At 35.0% G+C, this 25,507-nt stretch overlaps 1 protein-coding gene across 2 annotated transcripts in view; it reads right to left on the bottom strand.

Annotated features, from left to right (window-relative positions):
* The window catches only part of LOC138694873 (probable 3',5'-cyclic phosphodiesterase pde-5), a 453,748-nt gene that overhangs the window by 376,736 nt on the left and 51,505 nt on the right, over positions 1-25,507 (bottom strand). Inside the window, exon 1 of one of the 2 annotated variants that reach the window (XM_069819048.1) lies at positions 14,326-14,407. The exons of the other annotated variant lie outside the window; for it this stretch is intronic. Within the exon in view, the coding sequence (XP_069675149.1) occupies positions 14,326-14,344 (19 nt within the window). The 5' untranslated portion in view covers positions 14,345-14,407. Of the gene's footprint in view, positions 1-14,325; positions 14,408-25,507 lie in introns of those variants that run through there. 2 annotated transcript variants of the gene reach the window in all.

Raw genomic sequence — 25,507 nt, 5'->3', positions numbered from 1 at the left:
AGTAATAAAATGCAAAGTATTTAACTATCTATGTATCTACCTATTTAACTATCTATGTATCTATCTATTTAACTAGTTATTTATCTAGATAACTATCTATGTATCTACCTTTTTAGCTATCTATGTATCTACCTATTTAACCATCTATATATCTACCTATTTAACTATCTATGTATCTACCTATTTAACTATCTACGTATTTAACTATTTAACTATCTGTGTATTTACCTATTTAACTATCTATGTATTTACCTATTTATCTACCTATTATCTATCATGTATGTACCCATTTAACTATCTAAGTATTTATCTATTTAACTATGTATGTATTTACCTATTTAAGTATCTATATTTCTACTTATTTAACTATCTATGTGTCTATCTATTTAACTGTTTATTTATCTAGATAACTATCTATGTGTCTACCTTTTTAACTATCAATGTATCTACCTATTTAATCATCTATATATCTACCTATTTAACTATCTATGTATCTACCTATTTAACTATGTATCTATCTATTTAACTATTTCTTTATCTACATAACTATCTATGTATCTACCTTTTTAACTATCTATGTATCTACCTCTTTAATCATCTATATCTACCTATTTAACTATCTATGTGCCTACCTATTTAACTATCTATGTAACCTATTTAACTATTTATTTATCTAGATAACTATCTATGTATCTACCTTTTTAACTATCTATATATCTACCTATTTAATTATCCATATATCTACCTATTTAACTATCTATGTATCTACCTATTTAACTATCTACGTATTTAACTATTTAACTCTCCACGTATTTAGCTATTTAACTATCTATGTATTTACCTATTTAATTATATCTATGTATTTACCTATTTAGCTATCTATCTACCTATTGTCTATCATGTATGTACCCATTTAACTATCTAAGTATTTATACATTTAACAATCTATGTGTTTACCTATTTAACTATCTATATTTCTACATATTTAACCATCTATATATTTACCTATTAGCTACCTGTATTTACCTATTTATCTATCTATGTATCTACTTATTTAACTATCTACGTATTTACCTATTTAACTATTTATGTATCTATTTATTTAGCTATCTATGTATCTACCTATTTAACTATATATATGTATTTGCCTATTTAACTCTCTATGTATTTACATATTTAACTATCTATGTATTCACCTATTTAACTATCTATGTATCTACCTATTTAACTATTTACACGTTTGTGATGTATATATATTTACCTATGTACCTACATACATACCTACCTTAGACGACCTTAGTGTTAGTTGTGAGTGTAACTTCATCTCGATAAGGAGTCCATGAGAAGGATGTGAAATCTAAGACACGATGACGAAATAATTACGAACTATACAATTTGGAAAATATCGAAAGGAGTTGTTGAAGGACTAACCTAAATTTTATGAGTTTCATATTGCAACTTTTCCGATTATGTCAAAAGGAATTTTGTGATTTTCGTATATTTTCATCTTCGTTATATTTCTAGAGAAGGAAATTATACCAAATTCTTCATTAATATTGAAAAAAAATAACATTATAACTACAAAATTTCCCTTAATGTTCTAAGTGTAAATGTTGGCACGACACTACAGATAGCAAGGCTCATTTTCACGAAATCAGACGTGAGGAACATAGCAATGTCTGAACGAAATTCCGAAGGACAGCACGCCACAAGTCCGTGAAGAGCATACAAAGTTCAAATTAACAGAGAGAAAGACCGTCACTGTTTTAAAAGCGCACTTGCGTCGAAAATGTGCAATAGGATCGACATATGCCGGGAATTTTTATAAAATCATAAATTATTCCAAGGAAAATCATCATCGGCTTTCATGTCATTATGTTGCATAGTAACATATATTAACAAGCTTCTGCACTAATAAGTACTGATACAAATTTAACATCCTAGCTTCTTTAAGTTGTTTTTAATGGCTGACACAACTACTTGCATAACGTACGCGTATTAGATTTCAAACTTTAAAACTTATAATTCAGTACAGATCTCATTAAAACATAGCATTCTCATGTCTCATTTGTAAGTTCTAAAGTTTCCGGTATTCAATACCTATCAATCTACACACAGTAAAATCATTCTACCTACCCGTACAACAAAATTAACAGATATAACCTACAGAGGAAAACTTACCAACCTAACCAAAGGAGCAAAAACTTGATAATCTAACCTACTTGCAAATTTAACCTACGGAGCAACTAATTCCATACTACGAGTAAGTTACGGAGCAGAAACGTAATAAAATCAAACCTACGGAGCAAAGGCTGCCAATCTAACCTACGGAGCAAAGCTAGCCAATCTGATCTAAGGAGAAAAACTAATCAATCTAACCTACGTAATAAAACTAACTAATCTACGTACGTAGCGAAACCAATTTAGCTACGCAGCGAAACGAAATAATCTACCTACGCAACGAAACCAAACAATCTCCCACGCAGCGAAGCCAAACAATCTTATCTAAGCAGCTAAACCGAACAATCTACCTACGCAGCGAAATCGAACAATCTACCTACGCAGCGAAACCAAACAATCTCCCACGCAGCGAAGCCAAACAATCTTATCTAAGCAGCTAAACCGAACAATCTACCTACGCAGCGAAATCGAACAATCTACCTACGCAGCGAAATCGAACAATCTGCCTACGCAGCGAAACCGAACAATCTACCTACGCAGCGAAACCAAACAATCTCCCACGCAGCGAAGCCAAACAATCTTATCTAAGCAGCTAAACCGAACAGTCTACCTACGCAGCGAAATCGAACAATCTACCTACGAAGCGAAAGCGAACAATCTACCTACGCAGCGAAACCGAACAATCTATCTACGCAGCGAAACCGAACAATCTATCTGTGCAGCGAAATCGAACAATCTACCTACGCAGCGAAATCGAACAATCTACCTACGCAGCGAAACCAATCTATTAGGGCATTCGAAAAATAATGGCAACATAGTTACTGTTTCACACTACATTTATTTATGTTACTTTTGACATTACACATCTACTTCAAATATAGTCTCCTGCCATGTTAAAAATACGTTGCCAGATTCTTGGAAGACGGCGGACTCCATCTGCAGCAGCATTTCTGGTTACCTCTCTCATTGATCAATAGTTCAGTACGTTAGGACTTCTCTCTCAAAGGCTTCTTGTAAAGCACTGAGTTGCATGTTTTTCTATTGCAACTTGGATTTTTATGAAGCACCTTTGTTCATACCTTCACAGTTGTATCGTTTACTACAAATCAGAAACAGCCACTGTATTTACAAAATATAGCTACTTCGAGACTTTCAATATTACAAATCTATGAAACAATCGCTACTCTATTACGTAGTGCAATATTTCAATGCTCACCGCTAGGAACACTGATTTACAGCATTGTTGCTATTACTTATTAAATGCCACAGTATTTACGTTTCGAAGCCAAACAATGTACTTACGTACCGAAACCAGGCAATGTACTTATGTAGCGAAACCAAACAATGTATTTGCGTAGAGAAACCAATCTACTTACGAAGCGAAATCGGTATAATCTACACACCGAAATCAACCAACATTCCTAACTAGAAAACCAAACCAAACGATTTATCTAATCTGGCAAAACCAAAGTATCTACCTGGGAGAAAAAATTAACTTACTCACCTACAAAAACACACAAACGATCAAACCAATCATAAGATCAAGTTTTATAAGTCATAGCATTTTAAGCAAATAGTTGCCCTACAGATGTAGGGTATTGAAAATTGTAAATTAAAATATGAGTAAATAAATAAAAATTAAACTAAATTAGAGAAAGGAAAAGATCCCTCAATTTTTTATTTTGTATAAATTTACTAGAATTTTGTCGACAACAATATTCAAATGATGGCAGCAGGAGCATACATGTTGTTGTTCCTTTCTAAGCCACAAAGAACGTTTGCTACTCTGCTAGCGGTCTCCAGGCAGGGATGTAGCTTAAGGACACCACAAGCTATTATAAATTGTGTCAAGAGTTATTCTCTATTTTAAACTGTTGATCCTTTTACCATCTTCAAGGCGCCAACCCAATTCAAGTTTAATGTACTTTACGCATTTAATGATAATTTGCAGTAAACAGCAAAACATCTATTATACGGCTTTAGTTTCACAACACAATTCAACGGCTTTTCGCCACGCCAGCTCAAGTCAACATGGTCACTTAGTTACTCAGTTGGATCATTTACTGACGTCACGATGAGAAAAGTTGCAGTCTCTTGCCATTGCCTACTGAGGATTCTGTTAATTGGCGTGACATCACACAAGATGAACAAATAAGAGAGCATGAGGTTTTAAATATTCTGTGGTCTTATCTGTATTATCTCAATGCCATTCATTCACACACTTCAACTGTGTCACCAGAAAAACACATTATAATGCATTTAACTCATATCTATTGTGATACATATGTATCTCCTTTCAAAGCAGGCATTCCATTATATACAGTGTGTTTCAAATTTGATATACCAATTAAATATTTCAGAGCAGTATTCATTTGCTAATTCAACATCAATATCAATTTAACCAAGATCTAAATCTGAAGATAGACCAGATTGAAACTGTTATTGCTAAGTTCATTTCCGAACTATTATACTGACTCTAACTACTCCTCAGTCAGATCACTGTGAAAAACCAATTAACTGATTGGTTAATGCTAGATCCAAGTACCGATAACTATGGTTGCAACAGTACGTAGGCTAAGGCGCTTGCCTGCCGATCTGGAATTGCGCTCGAACGCGGCGGATTACCTGGTTTGGTTTTTCCGAGGTTTTTCCCAATCATAAGGCGAATGTCGTGTAAACTATCCCGTAGTTTTATCCTTGAAAGGAAATGTTTCTAAAAAATTCCTTATCACACAAAGATGAATATGACTAATTGTGCAATACTAAAAGTAGCCTATCTGTATTTTCATAGAAAATGCTATCAATTTTTTATTGTTAATGATAACTGCTGTTCGACATCTGAACTAAGTTCTTCTATAGGCTAGTCACAGTTCGAGCTGAGAAGTTAATCATGTTTAATTTGGCAGCAGTTATACGCAAGCACGGTTTCATGGAAGGTCCTTCTGAGAATGGTCTGCATTCTCTCGCAATTAAATATGCGATTTTGTATCTAGCAAAAACAGCAACTTGATTCCAAGCATGTAAGTCCGTTTCCTATTTGAAACGTTAAAGAATAAAGTGCAAAGATAAGCAGTTAACTTATTAAATCTACAAATAAAAATAAATCAGTGCTAGCTTAAATAAAAACTTCAATAAATCATTCAAATATGATGTCTCAGTAACATAGAATATAAGAAATCGTAAGAACATAACATATACTTACTTACTGGCTTTTGAGGAACCCGGAGATTCATTGCCGCCCTCACATAAGCCCGCCATTAGTCCCTATCCTGAGCAAGATTAATCCAGTCTCTATGATCATATCCCACCTCCCTCAGATCCATTATAATATTACCTTCCCATCTACGTCCCGGCCTCCCCTAAGATCTTTTTCCCTCCGGCCTCCCAACTAACACTCTATATGCATTTCTGGATTCGCCCATACGTGCTACATGCCCTGCTCATCTCAAACGTCTGGATTTAATGTTCCTAATTATGCCAGGTGAAGAATACAATGCGTGCAGTTCTGTGTTGTGTAACTTTCTCCATTCTCCTGTAACTTCATCCCGCTTAGCCCCAAGAATTTTCCTAAGCACCTTATTCTCAAACACCCTTAACCTATTTTCCTCTCTCAAAGTGAGAGCCCAAGTTTCACAACCATAAAGAACAACCGGTAATATAACTGTTTTATAAATTCTAACTTTCAGATTTTTTGACAGGAGACTGGATGATAAAAGCTTCTCAAAGAATATAACATATAACAATTAAAAAGAAATCCGCTTTCGATGACTTTAAGTATTTAAACTTCTCCAATAATACATACAAAATAATTTAAAAGCAAATATATAAGCAGGAATAAAAACCCATTAAATAAATTACAAAACAAAAATTGGATTTAAATAAAAAAACTAAAGATAATATACAATAAAAAAGTAAAAACCGAATTTCTCCTATTGAATCGGTTGGAGCTGAAAGGCATTAAGTAAAAATTGAACTTTTTTTATTATTTAGCATTATGAATTATTTAAGCAAGACCTATCAATCGGCACAAGAAAGAATCAAGTCAGCCTTCTCCTTGTACAAGAAACTGTTGCTACTGGTAACGTGAACGGACGAAGAAAGCATTAAATCATTGACTTCCTGTCTTCTAGCGCCGCTCTGCACTATGCGAGGTTGACCAAGCAGCCGAGCTGCTGCTTTCCGATTCCCGCCAATCCCGCCTTGTTTTTTTTTTTTTTTAGTAGGTTACTTTACGACGATGTATCAACATCTCAGGTTATTAATTTAGCGTCTGAATTAAAGTGATAATGCCGGTGAAATGAGTCCGGGGTCCAGCACCGAAAGTTACCCAGCATTTGCTCATATTGGGTTGAGGGAAAACCCCGGAAAAACTTCAACCAGATAACTTGGTCCGACCGGGATTAGAACCCGGGCCGCCTGGTTTCGCTAACCGTTACCCCACAGATGTGAACCCGAGGCCTTGTGATATCAATGTTTCAATGTAATGCGAGTCATAAGTGACTCTGTGCTTTTTCCCTACTTTACCCTGCTTAGTTGTATTTTGCTGTATCATAAGAAAAGTTGTAATCTATAACACTCTTTTCAGTGAATGTAGATGATATTTATGTTACAAATAAATATAACTAAAATACCATGTAATATTTAAATATGTAAAGCATTTGAGCCAAAATTCAACACTGCTACAGTATTTAATCGTAGTAGTAATTTAGGCCCTAGAGCATATAACAAATTTATATTTAAATATCCTAATCTTGTCAATTCTAATAGTTCTAGTATTAAATGTAAAAAGTTACGTATGGATTTTATAAAAATTCAAAAATTGTTAATTTAAATTTATATATTCTTATTGCGTAGTAGACATAAGACAAATTGTATTATATAGGCTACTTCTTAATTTCAATTCAGGAATCCGCTACTGAGCACAAGTTCTACTCTTTCAGGGGGGAGCTAAAGTTTTTCTGTTTATATTATATTTTATGTTACAATTATTAGCAAAATAAATAAATAAATAAATAAATAAATAAATAAATAAATTTATGAAGTGTAAGAAGTAACCACGGAGCTGAAAAGCATTAAGTCAATTTTGATAAATAATTTGTTAAATGTGTACGAAGCATTACATTTGTATTTATTTCTATTCATTCATTCATTCATAGAGGTCTATCCAAGGGCAGATCTTTCACTACAAACCCAGCATTCTCCAGTCTTTCCTATTTTCTGTCTTCCTCTTTGTCTCTTCACAGTGACCCACATATCTTAATGTCGTATATCATATGATATCTCCTTCTGCCCCGAACTCTTCTCTCGTTCACCATTCCTTCCAGTGCATCCTTTAGAAGACAGTTTATTCTAAACCAGTGATCCAACACAGCTTCGTTTCTTATTCTGTCTATCCATTTCACACGCTCCATCCCTTTCCATATCCACATTTCAAATGCTTCTAGTCGCTTCTCTTCACTTCGTCGTAATGTCCATGTTTCTGCCTCCATACAATTCTACACTCCACGCAAAGCACTTCAGTAGTATCTTCCTTAGTTCTTTCTTGTGGCACACATAGACTAGGGAATTATTCTACAGCTTAACATAAACATTAAATAAATTTACTTGGGTTTTTTCACGATATAATATTTTTTCCTTCTCCTGAAAAGTACAAAAACTGACTTAAAGCCTTTCATCTCCGACTGATTAAATGTAGACATGTTATACGGTCGTTAACTATAGATGTAAAGTATCTATCATGCCACCGATTGTCAGGTCGGATCTTTTATCCCTTCTTTTACTAGATTCCACATGCTCTGCAGCGATGAACTCGTCACTGTCCCAGTATACCTGAGAGGTGGTCTGGACGTCTACCCAGTCAAGACTCTGAACAGGCTTCGGATACCTACATATAGAATTTGCTCTCATGCCGACCCCTGATTTAATGCAGCGATCATCAGAACAGTGAACCCTCGGGCTAGCGTCTCTTACCCGCGCATAAGACATTGCGCTTGCGTACATCTGTGGCTACTGGCGGGTATGCTTTCTATATCTCCCTAATACACGACGGAGCGGGCTATTCCATATGAAATCGATCAGTAAAAAACCTCGCATTTTTTTTAATACTCTAATTTTTCCCTATTTATACAAGGTGCTGAGAACAGTGCATTTTCAAAAATATACTATCGAAAGTCAAACGGTTTTCGTATTGTTGAGAGTATTTTATAAAAACAAGCCTCTGTCAGCGCTCAGAACTCTGGAACCATTTACTGCAGAACTTTGAACAGGACCTCATTTTGAAGCTGACATTTGGTAGGTTATGTTAAGAAGTAATCCTTATTTTCATTGTAGCCTATACGGAGAAACAGATAATCTGATTTTACTTACTTTTAGGCTTTTTTGCCCACTTGTATAAATGTAAAAAATATTGCGAAAAAACCTTGCATTATTAAGAGGGATTCGGCATTGTTTTCTTAGTGGCTCGGCAATAAGTTTCGAGGGTATTAAATAAATTATTTTCACACGCCTAGACTTGAATAGCGCAGTACCGCATACACTGGCCGAGAGCTGAAGATAGGCGAGCGTTGGGCATCATTTTACTCCTGTGTTTATGAAAACTTGTGATAAAGCTAGCCCAGCTATGCGCTACTAGACGAAACATCACGTGTTTATGTCTCCTGGCCTTGCTTGCCTCGGCTATCTCCCGCCTCACAGTCAGCTGGTTAGTTCACGCGCGTACTATTTATTTTCTTTATTTGATATTTTAAATACTTTCTTATCGACGGTGCACCAGTAAAAAATATTACAATTAAATTGTGAAAAGGAGCAGATAAATAAGGTTTAAAGTCTTAATGGTTATCACGATTGGTTTAAACATGCACTAAAACCAGACGTAAGTGCAAGTTTGAACCAATAAATTATTAAGATTTGCGATAAATTAATTAGTTTATGGAATTGTATATTTATTATGTATAACTACATTTGTATATAGATCTTTTTGTTAAATTATTAAGTTTTGTACTTTTGTGAACTAATATCAATAAATCTATCTATCTATTCAGTAAAAAATATTTGTTTATTTGTACTTTCAATGCGGAATCTAACCATACATTTTAAAAATATTTTTTCGTGGGCAAAGGCGTCTTAATGAAGAAAAATCTAAATTTCTCCATTTCCATAAAAAGTAAGAAAATCTGTTTATATGACAATATAAACTTTAAATTCTCAGCATCAAAATAAACCACGATTTTGATCATTGGGTTTCGGAGCCACAACAGTTTAAAGTTGCTAATTTTATGAAAATACGATAAATTTAAATATTTTAAATTTAAACACTATGAAGTTCTGATGCCTCAAACTTTGCACAAAGCACTGTATCACAGTTGTCAAAGGACAGAAAAAGTTTCATTGTATTTAAAAATTGCAAGGTCAATTTTCTCTATATTTCGGTCGATTTGAGATGGAATAGCCCGAGCATATTACTTTGCATTCGTTACCCTTTACCCATTTCAGCGTATGTTGACGACCACTGATTTAATGTTTCCTTACGAACAATATTTAATTTAGATAGTTGAAAGAAAAGTTCATGTCTGGCAGGCACGCTAATATCATATGCATGATGTCAGGCTTAGTCATCCCCCGGGGAGAAAATCCGCTGGGCTTAAAAGATTTCGTTACGTAGAATTGACATCCGGGAATGCATCCTTGATGTAAAGCGGAAACCCTCAGCAGATTACCAATGAAGCGTGCAATTAAGTCAATGAACTGAATCTTCAGTTGGCATTACGTAATTGGCGTGTAGCTCTTCATTTTTCCTGCTTGAGGAACGTCTGAAACTCTGCTCGACATTCGAGGCTTTCTTTTTAGAACGAATTATTAAGGGAGTGAATACAATTCTAAAAATTTACTACAAAAAATGTAAAGAAATTACGAAAGATGAAATGCTAATGAAGAAGAAAAAAAATATGGGAAAGTAATTAAATAAATGTATGTGTACATTTAATAAATCCCGAAAAGACTAAGTATATGATTATGTCTCGTGATCATAATATTGTACGAAATGGAACTATAAAAATTGGAGAAGGGGTGGAAAAATTCAAATATCTTGGAGCAACAGTAACAGATATAAATGACACTCGGGAGGAAATTAAACGCAGAATAAATATGGGAAATGCGTGTTATTATTCGGTTGAGAAGCTTTTGTCATCTAGTCTGCTGTCAAAAAATCTGAAAGTTAGAATTTATAAAACAGTTATATTACCGGTTGTTCTGTATGGTTGTGAAACTTTGAGAGAGGAACAGAGATTAAGGGTGTTTGAGAATAAGGTTCTTAGCAAAATATTTGGGGCTAAGAGGGATAAAGTTACAGGAGAATGGAGAAAGTTACACAACGCAGAGCTGCACGCATTGTATTCTTCACCTGACATAATTAGGAACATAAAATCCAGACGTTTGAGATGGGCAGGACATGTAGAACGTATGGTCGAATCCAGAAATGCATACAGAGTGTTAGTTGGGAGGCCGGCGGGAAAAAGACCTTTAGGGAAGGCCGAGACGGAGGTGGGAAGATAATATCAAAATGGATTTGAGGGAGATGGGATATGATGGTAGAGACTGGATTAATCTTGCTCAGGATAGGGACCAATGGCGGGCTTATGTGAGGGCGGCAATGAACCTTCGGGTTCCTTAAAAGCCAGTAAGTAAGTAAGTATGTGTACATTTAATGCCTACCCACTTCACTTGCGTGATTCGGGTTCCGCATACTGCGGATAGATGGGAGGACTGTTACCCATTTTCCAGAACAGTGTATATTGGAGAGTACCGCATTCTTTTGATCCGACAAATGCCGGCGCGGCGGCCATATTTACTCCTGCGGAGACTCAATACAAAGGAAGACTTGCGTAGGAACACAGGTTTCTAGTGTGATATTCCATTGTTATCTTGAAGAATGCCGTGTTGTTGTACAGTTAATCAATGTGTAATCAATTGTCGTTGTACAAAATTAGCATTAAGTCGCAAACAAGATGAGGATTGATTTTCCCAACGACATAATATTTTCACTGCGGGCTAAAGCAAGGAGATGCACTATCACCTTTACTTCTCAACTTTGCTCTAGAATATGCCATTAGGAAAATTCAGGACAATAGAAAGGGCTGGAATTGAACGGGTTACAGCTACTTGTCTATGCGGATGACATACGTTAAGTGTAGTGTAGGGAATGGGTGGGGATGATAATGGTGAGGAAGGGAGAAGGAGAAACCTGGTGTCGGCACATAGCCTACTCCTGTCGAATAGCACCAAGGGCTAGGCTTAACGTCCCCATCCGACTGATGAAACGCTATCAACAGAGACATATGCCTTCTCTTCATATGCACTGCGGAGAGATTTTTAAGGGAGAATTCTGAAGCCTAGACCATAACATAAGGAAAAGCCTATAATACTCAAAATTGTATATCGCTTTGTAATAATGTGTGACTAGATAGCCCATGAAGGGCTAAGACCGACAATCCACATCAAACCTGAAGTCCACATGCCTCAGCAGAGTTGAACGATCATCCAATCAGAACGAAAGTATCGTGTGCTGTTGTAGCTGATTTTCGATACCTGATTTCGCTACCTATCATAGATCTCCAAATGCATCACGATGCTGGGTGGGCACTGGTCCCATACGCTGGCAAAAAATTTCATGAGAAAACTTCTTCCCCGTAAGAACTCGAACCAGCGCGCATTCCGTAACGCGAGTCCTAGGCATTATGCCTTAGACCACGATGCTACGACTCAGGACTTATATCTTATAACACTAAAATTACTCGGACACAACAAGGTAGTATGGTGATGGAGAAGCAAAGGTGTAATGAAAATATAAAAAGGAAAATTGATCCACGTAAGTTCTTCTCTAAAATATTTATAGCTACTTATCAGTTGATAGAATGACAAGGAGATAGGTTTTGATAACACGGAATTCTCAGCCAGGATCCCACAAGGTCTATATATATTTCAACTAGACTGTGAGTATAAATTAAGACTTTATAGTAGTATTTAAGTTTTTTGACTTGTTCCATATTCTAGCTGTGAAGCAATGTAGAATATCATGGAATGTTAATAAATACAATACAATACAAACTATTTAACTTTCTATTTCATATCAGACAAATTGGAAAGTTTGTTGATAAAATATATTTTCGTTATCTGCCATTCGCTTAAACGGTCTTCTGAATTTAATTTTTGAAGCAGTAATAGCTAAAATGCTAAAATATTTGCAATACTTCTCAACCATGTTAATAATATTAATCCCTTCCTCACGCAAAAACTAAATTTAAAATGAAATCTTACAGTACACTTCATCGTAATGTAACTGCAGTAGTTACGAAATCATTTTTTAAAAAGTAAAGTGGTAAGACATTGTTTTATCGTATTCCTTACACACGAGTAAGATTCGAATTTCGCACCAAATGTTCATGCCACGTTAAAGCTGCTTTTGAACTTCGATATACTAACGTCTCAATAATTATAGGCTATTTAAATGCATTTAAATTAACTCCCCTAAAATTAAGCACGATATGAGTGCATTTTAGCTTATTTAAGGGAAAAAGACGGTGAAATTTGACATTTTTTTCCTAATTTATGTATTTCATTTTTAGTATGCAGGAATATTATTTCTGAAAGAACTTAAATTCGAGATCAGATTGAAAAAAATTGGGTGCTCAAATTTTGGAGAAAAAAAAAAGAAAGAAAAGAAGGACACAGTACTTCACTAAATTGTATATATCTTGGCCATTTTAAAAGATAAATTCAAAATTTCTATGACAATTTACTCCTAAAAGAATTTCTTTAAAATATCTGAAGCACAATTTTGATATTGAATACTTTTAAAGAAATATATAGGCATATTTTTCAAATGTAACAAAAAAAATTTCTATTCCAGCGAAAAGTTTCCTAATAGACTGAATAATCTGTGTTCTAAATATCTTGCACGTAGCTTTAATAGTTCCGAAGATATATAATTTTTGTATGGAAAGAAAGTAAAAAAATAAAGTTACGGGCAATTACAATCAAAGTTTAGTGTCATTTAAAAATTCTGTGCAGCAAAACATTAAAAACTGCGTGACAGGAGCTGAGAAGGCCATAAATGCGCATTAAATTTTATGTAGATAATGTTTTTTTTTTTTTTTTTTTTTTCACATATCAAAGCGTATTTTAAAGAGAAACGATTTTGAAAAAAAAATTAAAGTTACCTGGTATAGGAAATTTTAATCAAAGTTTAGTGTTACTTAAAAACCCCGTGCACCAGAGCTTCAAAATGACACTACCAGTAGCTGTGAAAGCCATAAATGCGCATTAAATTTTATGTAGATAATGTTTTTTTTTCACGTATTAAAGCGTATTTTAAAGAGAAACGATTTTGAAATAAATAAATAAATAAATAAATTTATCCGGTACGGGAAATTTTAATCGAAGTTTAGTGTTACTTAAAAACCCCGTGCACCAGAGCTTCAAAATGACACTACCAGTAGCTGTGAAAGCCATAAATGCGCATTAAATTGTATGTAGATAATGTTTTTTCACATATCAAAGCGTATTTTAAAGAGAAACGATTTTGAAAAAGAAATAAAGTTACCCGGTACGGGAAATTTCAATCAAAATTAAATGTTACTTAAAAACCCCGTGCACCAGAGCTTCAAAATGGCACTACAGCAGCTGACAAAGCCATAAATGCGCATTAAATTGTATGTAGATAATGTTTTTTTCACATATCAAAGCGTATTTTAAAGAGAAACGATTTTGAAAAAGAAATAAAGTTACCCGGCACGGGAAATTTCAATCAAAATTAAATGTTACTTAAAAACCCCGTGCACCAGAGCTTCAAAATGGCATTACAGCAGCTGACAAAGCTATAAATGCCCATTACATTTTACATCTATGAATATGCCCCATAATATTTTTTCCATATCATAGAGCATTTTGAAGGATTTTGTTTTTACTTTGCTGGTTTATCACTTTATTAACCATCCTCTTCCCTTAAGACCAACTTGTATTGGAATCAATATTAGTGAATGACATATCGTAATTTCACACAAATCTCAGACGTAATAAGACTCGCAGGACTGATAAGTCATGAAGACATCCACTTGCTGTGGAGGCAGGTAAAGAAAACAATGGACTAACCTTGTCGTGCGGCCGTCATGACGGAGCGGTGGACGAGAGAGGACTATGGAGGAACCATTCGGCAAGCAAGCTGGCTTGACACTGCACTCGCTCTGAAATCTACGAGTGACCTTGTTTTAAAATAAACACAACACAGAGTGCAAAGGAATTAGCGCAGGATGTGGACAGCGAGGATAGGAGCAAGCCCGGATCCACTTCCGGAATGAGAGTTCACCTCAGGGGTGTGAACCGCGTCTACTCTGCGAAAGTGCTACAGGATCTGCACTTTGAAGAAGATGAGTCGGATTGCTGTATCTCTCACAGTGATATCCAGAAACAATGTGTTATTATTATTATTATTATTATTATTATTATTATTATTATTATTATTATTATTATTATTATTGTTACTTGGAAGAAGAATAATTACAATTCATGATTGAGTACTGAAGATGACAGATGATGACGAAGTGATGGGGCAATAAAGACTGACAACGGGTGATACGCCAGTGAAGACGAAGATAACGAAGTGATGGAGAGGATGATGACAATGATGAGGATGACAAATATAACTATAATAACAATAATGGCAAAGATAATAAGAGTGACGAGGATGATAATGTTGAACACGTCAATGATGATGATGATGATGATGATGAGTATTATAATGATGACTGTGAGGATCACACTGATAACAAAGATGACAATGATGACGAATAGAATGACAATGATGATGACGAAGAGGATGACAATGATGACGATGAAGGGGACGGCAATGATGATAACGAAGAGGACGACAATGATAAAGAAAACGACAATAATGATAAGGAACAAGATGAAATGACGATAACGAAGAAGATGGCAATGATAAATAAGATGACAATGACTTGACGAAGACAATGATGATGAAGAGGCACGACAAAGATGATGACGGAGAGGATGACGAAGGTGACGACAAAGATGACGAAGAGGATACCAATGATGACGAATATTATAACAATGATGACGAAGAGGAAGACAAAGATGACGAAGAGGATGACAAAGATGACGAAGAGGACACCAATGATGACGAAGATGATAACAATGATGACGAAGAGGATGACAAAGATGACGAAGACGATGACAAAGATGACAAAGAGGATACCAATGATGACGAAGAGGATGACAAAGATGACGAAGACGATGACGAAGATAACGAAGAGGATACCAATGATTACGAAGAGGATACCAATGATGACGAAGAGGATACCAATGATGACGAAGATGATGACAATGATGACGAAGAGGATGACAAAGATGACGAAGAGGATACCAATAACGACAAAGAGGATACCAATGATGACGAAAATGATAACAATGATGACGAAGAGGATGACAGATGACGAAGAGGATGACAGATGACGAAGAGGATGACAGATGACGAAGAGGATGACAAAGATGACGAAGAGGATGACAAAGATGACAAAGAGGATGACAAAGATGACGAAGAGGATGACATAGATGGCAAAGAGGATACCAATGATGACGAAGATGATAACAATGATGACAAAGATGATGACAATGATGACGAAGAGGAAGACAACGATGACAATGACAAAGAAGATGGCAGTGATACTAACGAAAAAATGGTAGTGATACTGACGAAAAAATGGTAGTGATACTGACGAAGATGACACCGCTGCTATTGATGGAGAAAATGACATTGATGACGAAAGGAATGAGGATGACCATGATGACAAAGAGAATGACAATTATAATGACGAATATGATGACACTGATAATGACGAAAAGAATAAAAATTATAATGACGAAGAGAGTGCTAATAATAGTGATGAAGAAGATGACAATAATGACGAATACAACGACAATGATAGCGACGAAGAGAATGATAATGATGACGAAGATGACAACGATAATAACGAAATGGAAGGCAGTGATAATGACGAAGAGGATGACAATGATAATGAAGAAGATGATAACAATAATAATGACAACAATCAAAATGAAGGACAATACGACGATAATAATTACGACGAAGTGGATGACAATGATAATGACAAAGGATAACAATGATAATGACGAAGATGACAACGATAATGGGGGTAATCATAATGAAGAATCATAATGACGAAGTGCATGGTTATGGTAATCAATTGGATAGCAATAATAACGAAGACGAAGATATAAAGATGAGAAAAAAGATGATGACTACGAGGATACGATGACGACAAAGATGGCTGTAAAGAAAAAGCTTAACAACGATGAAGGCAAACATGATTACAATGCTTGTGATGAAGATAACGACAAACCCGAGGGTGGAGGTAATCCTGATATCTCGAAAACAATATATTATACTTTTTTATCTTATAGTTCATTGCTTTTTTATGTTGTGATTTCTTCGGCCTAGAAATCTTTTTTAAACAATCCGTATTTCAAAATTACTTCATTTAACACTCTGTATTACAAGTTACGGGAAGTTTTGTATTTCAGAGAACACAGTTTAAGAAAATAATGCATATGTAGGCCTAGATGTATACCCCAAGGGGAGCGAACTCGCCACTCAATCAGGGTAATGGCATGCAGAGCAACGTGTTCCGAGAGGTCGCGTGTTACAACCCCAGCATTCCTTGCCTGTCACGTGCGTGTTCGAACATCACATATCCCGGAGCAAGTGATAAATTTCAACCAGTGTGCATGGTTTATTAACTTATTGTTAGAGCAACTCTACAGCCCACTGTCTCGGTGTGGATTAAGACCACCTTCTTGAAGAATATAAATATTACTTTCTCCTCCCTCTGCTCCTATTTATCCTTCTCCCCATCCCCTATTTTTCTTCCTCTCCTCGTCTTCCTTCATTTTCTCCCTCACTTCCACCTTTCTTTTTCTCCTCCTTTCTCTTCCTCCTTCCGCCTCCATCTCGCCATTCTCTTTCTTCCTCGCATTCTCCCTCTTCCTATTTCTCCTCTTTCCTCCCCATCCTCTTTCTTTTTCTTCTTTTCCCCATCCTCTTTCTATTTCTCCTCTTTTCTCCCCATCCTCTTTCTTTTTCTTCTTCTCCCCATCCTCTTTCTTTTTCTTCTTCTCCCCATCCTCTTTCTTTTTCTCCTTCTTCCATCCTCTTTCTTTTTCTTCTTCTCCCCATACTCTTTCTTTTTCTCCTTCTTCCCATCCTCTTTTTTATCCTTCCCATCTTCTTTTTTTTCTCCTTCTCCCCATTCTCTCTCTTTTTCTCCTTCTTCCCATCCTCTTTCTTTTTCTTCTTCTACCCATATTCCTTCTTTTTCTCCTTCTTCCCATCCTCTTTCTTTTTCTTCTCCCCATATTCTTTCTTTTCCTCCTTCTTCTCATCCTCTTTTTTTCTCCTTCTCCCCATACTCTTTCTTTTTCTCCTTCTTCCCATCCTCTTTATTTTTCTTCTTCTCCTCATCCTCTCGCTTTTTCTCCTTCCCTTTTCTCATTCTTTTTTACCTTCTCCCTCCTCCTCCTTCCTTCTTCTCTTCTCTTTATCTCCCTCTTTCTTCTTCTTTCTTCTTCTCTCTTCTTCCTCATCTTTCTTTCTTCTCTCGTGTCCTCTCCCTTTCTTCTACTCCTTTTCCTCTTTCTCCACCTCCTCCTCTTTATCCTCCTGCTCCTCTATGTCCTATTCCCGTTTTCTCCTCTCTCCTATCTCAGTTTCCTTTTCATCTTTCTTCTCCCTTTCCTCCTCCGTCCATCTCCTCTTCTCTCTCTTTCTTCTCCTTTCTCTTCTCCTCATTCCTTTCTCCTCCTCCCCTCTTTCTTCTTCACTTTCCTCCGTCCCCTTCTCATTTCTTCACCTCCTTTCCCTTTTCTACCACACCTATTTTCTTCTCCTCCCTAACCTACCTTCTCATCCTTCGCTCTCTTTCCTTCACATTTCCTTCCTCACCTTTTACCTTGTCCCTTACTCTTTTTGCTTCGTATTATTTTTCTCTAACTTCCTTCCTTTCTTATTGTCTTCTTTTAATTTTCCCCTTTCCTCTTTCTCCTGCCCTCTCTTTTCTCCTCCTGCCTATTGTTTTTATCTTTATTTTGCAGTCTCCTTTCTCTTCATTTGCTCTTCTTTTATATTTCGTCTCTTTTATCGTGTTTTTCTTTGCTGTTATCTTTTTCATTTCCCCTTAATGGTACAATTTCGACAATAATGTTCCGAAATTCCTGAAAAGGCTTTATTCATACTGTTCAAATTTTGATCAGTTGTGAACACTAACTCAAGAAAGGGCGTAATGCACCTACTTGTCCAACAGCAGCGCCATTGTAATTAAACGACAAATTTTATCGGTCAAGTTCAATTTCGGGGAGTATGATACAAGAGGGCCTAAATCACATACAAATAAATACTGTATATTTAACTGAGGTTTATTGCATTACAGAATTTTTACGATTTTAACATACGCAAAATTCATGGCAAAACTGCCCATAATATACCGGAAGTTGTTACAAAGATAAGATTCAGTGCAATATATTATGGTGATAAAGTCCTGCACCAAGTCATAAATGTCAACTACAAACAGCCTTTGCGTATCATTTGTAACTAAAATTTCATATAGGTCTACCTTGCACGGTTTTATCTTCGTAAACGTCAGTCGCAGTGGTGTTAAAATTGAGAAAGTAGTGAATGAGTATAAAATATCACCTGTAACTTGTTCGGAGTCTCGAGGGCTGTATAGACCCATCCATCCAACCATCGACTCACCCATCTATCCATCCAACCATCGATCCATCCATCCATCCATCCAACCATCCATCCATTCATCCATCCATCCAACCATCGATCCATCCATCCAGCCATCCATCCATCCATCCATCCATCCATTCATCCATCCATCCATTTACTTATTTATTACTTATTTATTTATTTTTTTATTATGTAATCATTCATTTTATTCATTCATTCATCCATTTATTTATTTATTTATTTATTCATTCATCTATTTATTTATTTATTCACTTATTTACTTATTATTTATTTATTTATTCATTCATTCATTCATTCATTCATCCATCTATGGTAACATACTGATTTAAACTATCACTGACTACATTGTTACTTCTTTCTTTAGACATCATCCTGATAGTGCTGTATTTTCAAAATTGTCTCATAATAATCTCTTTCTATTATGTAATATTATTTGAAATATATTAACATTCTATGTATTTTAGCTTAATTCTGCTACACAGTTTATTTCAGTGTTTAATTAATAGTTCATAGTATTTTGTTGTTTAATTCGTAAATAACACTTGTATACATGTAACTCTCATCTAAATCAAATTGTTGAATTCTTTGTAAGTTCATGCATATGTATATATACTTTTTGCTGGTTGAGTGGAAGAGAAGGCCTTACGGCCTTAACTCTGCCAGCTAAAATAAATTATTATTGTTATTATTATTATTATTATTATTATTATTATTATTAATATTATTATTATATTTATTTACTTACTCACTCATTTATTTATTTATTTTTATTTATTTATTTATTTATTTATCCATTTATTAATTTATTCATTCATTCATTCATCCAACCATCCATTCATTCATTCATCCATCCATCTATTCATTCATTCATCCATCCATCTATTCTTTCATTAATCCATCTATACATTTATTCCCTCATTCATTCATTCATCCATTTATTTGTTTATTTATTTATTTTCACTTTTTACTCTAATTTATTTTCGTAAGTGGGCAGTTAGAGCATAAATGTTATTTGTTGTTATGTTATAATATCAGCACTTGTCATTTATATAATATACTTTAATGAAATCAGCCCTCCTCTTCTTCTGCACTGCAAAGTGATATATGACAAGTTCTTGCATGTTCAGTGATTCCAACAGCTCGTTTTTGTTTCATTTTTTTTTTGTTATGGTAACAATATAATTACTGTAGATGTGCTTTGTTAGTCCCTGTGTTATGAAAGTAGTTTTATTCATGAAATCAACATAAAACAAAAGATTCTTAACAGAAAACAAGAGAATCCTTAAGATGATAGTATTTGACAACAGAAAACGTTTTGAAATAAGAGGAAAATTTGATGAGTTTTGTTAAAATTGTGCTATACCTCTTGTTGTGTCGTCTTGGAATAAAAATTGTATGCTTGTATATGCTTCCTTGTACTGACTCGTGTTCAGCGAGTAACAACAATATCAGTGGAAGAATCTAGCTAGCACCAAAACGTTTCCTTCGCAAAATCAGAAGCCAAAAAAGCTATGTATAATACTCCAAAAATATATGTCAAGAGAATCCTATACCGAAGCAAAAGAGCGATGAAGTAGGTAGGCAAACAGGTAACAAAGTGTAGATATAATAAGTGTGGCACTTCCATTACAAACCGATCGAAACTCATCTCTCTTCGGCGTGTTTTTTGCGGCAGAGTTAATCAACGCTGACACTTTCATTTACAGTAATTCCGTGACACTGAACAATTACGTCACGTAGGGAGAACAGCTGTCATGCTATTGTAATTTCTAAACGCACTTCTATGGACGTGGGGTTCATATAACGTCACTTGATAGTTCAACTGGAAGACTTGGGTATTGTGAAAAGCAATATTAAACTGTTTTTTTTTTATTTATGTCCCTTAAATGATAATGTATTCACAGAAGATGACTTGGAAGTAAAGCAGTACTGATGGAATAAGAATAAAAAGACATTCACTAATGACTAGAATTCGCATATTCATATGGTGACCAGATTCACATCGATAAAGAAGAGGACACAAAGCTTCAAAAAGGAGGACATTGTTCGAAAAATGAGGACATAAAATATGTAGCTAGATTTAGGCTTGGGCCTATATTATACTTTATGCTCGACCATGCCGAAATGTGGTAATTATACACCTGGTAGCAGCCCTTTAATACACCTCATTAAAGTACACCTATTCATTATAGTTCAGTTGTTCAACTAATCAGAAATCACCATTGTAGCATTACGAAAGCGCAAGTATCGATTATTCTCGGATATGCAATCGAAAGAGAATTAGCGAAAAGTCACGGAGGCTGGAAATCCAATACTGTCGCAGAAGGTTATGTTCTGTTACTATAATAATTAGCGTTAATTGTAAATAATATTCAAATAAATTCAATTTGTCATCTCGTTTTTCAATGTTGAATTCAATTTCAAGGTTATATCAAGATTAATGTTTATCTTACTCTCTAGATTATATCAAGGTCGTCGACATTCGTTTCTCGAAAAAAAGCAATACTTTCGCGTCTGCGCACATCTCATTCATTCATTTATTTTATTCCATAGAGCTTACATGAGCAATGAAGCTTTAAGATGTGGAACAAGTCAAAATTTTGCAATATTACAATTACAATTTTTACACATTTGTATAGTTTTACAGTTTAGTAATTTTCTACAATTTTTACAATTCTGTGCAATTTTTTTTACAATATTTTGGTGAGATGTAGTGAGATGAGGTGAGGTCCGAGGATTCGCCAAAATATTACCCGGCATTTGCCTTTTGGTTGGGGAAAACCTCGGAAAAACCCAACCAGGTAATAACACAATTTATGAGGTAGGCTATTGCAGAAGGTCAGTTTCGCTCCTCACTCACATAACAATAAAATGAATACTTACGAATAATTTCAAGTTAGAAATATGGTCGAGCATAAAAAGTCGTATGAAACTTGCCTATAATGCTAATTAAGACGCTCGTATGAAAATTATGAAACTCGCTTGCGCTCGTTTTATAAATATACTCGCGCCTTAATTACTGCCATAATAGGCTCGTTGCATAATGTACTATTAAATTACGTCAATATCTATTTCATTACAAAATATTTACAGTACAGATTTAGGCTTATATCATACTTAAAAGTATGTTAATATCTATTTCATTACAAAATAATTAAGAAAAAACTTAATAATAATAATGATTTTATAGTTAGCCACATACGAAAATAAATAAATAAATAAGTAAGTAAATAAATAAATAAATATTTTTGTTTCAGTACATAACATCGTGATTTTACCCGCTTTCGTGAAATCTGATCAGGGGAAGAGGCAGTTTGGCCCACCTGTCAGAGTCGGATTCACGAATCCTATCCAATAGCAAACCAATGGTTGGAATTAAAATCACTACATACGAAAAACTTAGTTTGGTCGGCACTGGGATGAATCCAGGTCCGAACCTCTTATATCAATTCCCCACCTGCTTCATTCCTTCACGTTCCTGAAATAAAATACTGTATGCACTTCTCATCGCTTCAATGCGTTTTACATGTCAGATCCTATCTCAGTTTTCAGCTGCTGGTAACCCTGCTGTACATAATAGATAGAATAGATAGAAACACGCCCATTCATTAAGAGATTATCAAACGAACGGCCTCCCGGGAAGTACTGCTTTCTAATAAACGAGATTCGAGATCGCATGTCTGATTTTTCACTTTATTATCAGACAAAATCTGTACTGCTACAAAAATAAATGAAGATTTTCGCAAAAATATACGTTTCCAGTATGCCTGATATCGAAGTGGTGGTTTCAGTGTTCTATCTGTCCGGATGTGTACAACGATTTCTCCTGAACTATTGGACAGACTTTGTTCATATTGTGACAGCGACGTGGGATTCGAACTCACGACCAGCGTCCCGCAAGAAAGCAGATCGCGCGGAGCACGTAGGGACGGCGCGCGGCGGAGTAGTGGGGAAAGGGGCCTACACGCGAGGGGAGGCTGCGCGCGCAGCTGCTACTTAACGCAGTGAATGGGGAACGGAACTTCCCGACTCTTCCAGAAGTGCGTCGAAGTGGAGATATCCAGATAATTCTCTACACACCTGTCAACGAAGAATGAAACTGCTATAAATATAATGAAGATTCTGATGATAGCAATATCGAAGATGAAAATGAAAATGTAAATGATGCAAATGAATGAGAAATATTTAAAAAAATTAACAGTGAATAAGATAATTATAAAAATTAATTGCATTTATAAACTGTGAAATCTAATAATTACATTCGCAATATTGACACTACCTACAAATATCCTTAGCCCCGTAACACTCTTGAAGAGTTTTCGCTAGCGAGAAATGTGTTGCGAGAAAATTCAAAGATTGATAACATGGATTCAAATGGACGTCCACACACTGGAAGAGATTCTCGTTCGAGGCAAAAACCTCGCGCGAGTTTCTCGCTGGAATCGGTAGCTCAGCGAATTTTCTTGACACATTTATCAAAGATGTTTGACATTTATACTCTTTATGACGATTGAATGTAGAAAAACATATCACGGGTGGCAATGAATTGTATTGCTTTTATTCGAAAATGAGGAAAGATGGCTGATAATTGCAGTCAGAAAGTTATCGAACTTGTACGATGTCACCCGTAGGCCTATTTATATGATACACGGGATGAAAACTATAAAAACACGAAACTTAAAGAAGAAATCTGGAGACAAATATCAGATTATCTGAAAATGAATAGGGCTATATTGTATTTTGATGAGATTTAATAGTATTAATTAAACATTTGAAATAATGTATCTTATACAGTATGTCTTAACAGTTTACATAATTTTAATCAGAACATAGTAAAGAATTCTCTATCATATCATGAATGGCAAAAAGCTGTGGTCCATTCAACCTGACACAACGCCTAAACGTATCATCATTCAAATCGAAACCAGTGTCCAAAACTCGCCCTTATTTTAGTAAGATACAATGTGATTTTCAGATATTTCTGGCTACTTTTTCTTTTCATTAACAAAATATGTTCATATAACTCCATTTCCTCATCATCTGAATACTCCGATTCAACATAGCGTTCGTACGTAATTTGTGAAGTACGACAATATACTTACAGGATTTTATTTAAGTACGACAATATACGTAAATACATAACCTATAATATTTCCCCCAACGAGTGATTACTATAATCAGAAAAATGCTTCCTGCATGAAGGCAGTGCATAGATGATCATAGCGAGGTGTGATCTGTGATAAAGAGAACTCGCTAAGTGTGTGGAGGAAGGCTCTTCGCCTCTTTCTCGCAACACATTTCTCGCTAGCGAAAACTCTTCAAGTGTGTTACGGTCCTTACTCTTGAACTGGAAATCCATAGTTCGATGTGGACTAAAATCCTTAACTTCATACCCCGAGGCATGTGACAGCTCAAACGTATCGGCTTTGTAGTTAATTCATCTTTCTTTTGTTTCCCTCACAGAAAACGACTCGTCGATAACTGCACCCTCTGGATCTTTGCTTCCGATGTCTGTCTCGGATAGTCACTTTGCTCCCTTCCTTCCTTCGCCCTTTATTCCAACGTGTTCAGAATAAAATATCGACCACGCTAGCGGCTTCATCTTCACCCTAAGAGCGGTAAAGTGAAACATATTTTACCCTCTCTGCTGCTGCTCTGTTTTGATCGCGAACTTTGAAGCGCAAACATCTGTTGTTCCCTGGAGACTCACGTTGTTAGACTTACTGCTCTTGTGTGTAACTGTTTAACTTTAACGAATTATGTGCAGTGCCTGAGGCAGGAGTTCCGCAACATGTGGCCCGCAGTAATGTACCTGGTCGAAGCGACTTATGAGAAGCAGAAAGGACTTAATGGCTCTTAACACATAGAATTCACGGACTCTTAAATTAATGGATAAATATATTCATACATTCCTTAACTTATAAAGTTATTAATTCAAAATTTATTCGTTTTTTTTTTTCATATATTCATTCTTTTACTTTCATTCATTTGTTCATTATTAATTATTCATTCATTCATTATTCATTCACTTATACTTATTCACTCACTCACTCAGTCACTCTCTAACTCAGTCATTTATCTCTCTATGTATTTATTTATTTGTTTATTTATTCGCGTATTAATTAATTAAATCATTTGTTCATTTGTTTATTTATTCGTTTATTTTATCGCTAATTTATTTATTTATTTATTTGTTCATTCGTTTATTCATTCATTCATTTATTCGTTCAATCATTTATTTATTTATTTATTTATTTATTTGTTCAATCGTTTATTCATTCATTTATTCGTTCAATCATTTATTTATTTATTTATTTATTTGTTCATTCGTTTATTCATTCATTCATTTATTCGTTCAATCATTTGTTTGTTTATTTATTTATTTATTTATTTGTTCTTTCGTTTATTCATTCATTAATTTATTCGTTCAATCATTTATTTATTTATTTATTTATTTATTTGTTCATTCGTTTATTCATTCATTCA

This window comes from Periplaneta americana, chromosome 1 (genome assembly GCF_040183065.1).
Source record: "Periplaneta americana isolate PAMFEO1 chromosome 1, P.americana_PAMFEO1_priV1, whole genome shotgun sequence".
Classification (NCBI taxonomy): domain Eukaryota; kingdom Metazoa; phylum Arthropoda; class Insecta; order Blattodea; family Blattidae; genus Periplaneta; species Periplaneta americana.
This window is presented reverse-complemented; position numbering and strand designations above follow the sequence as displayed.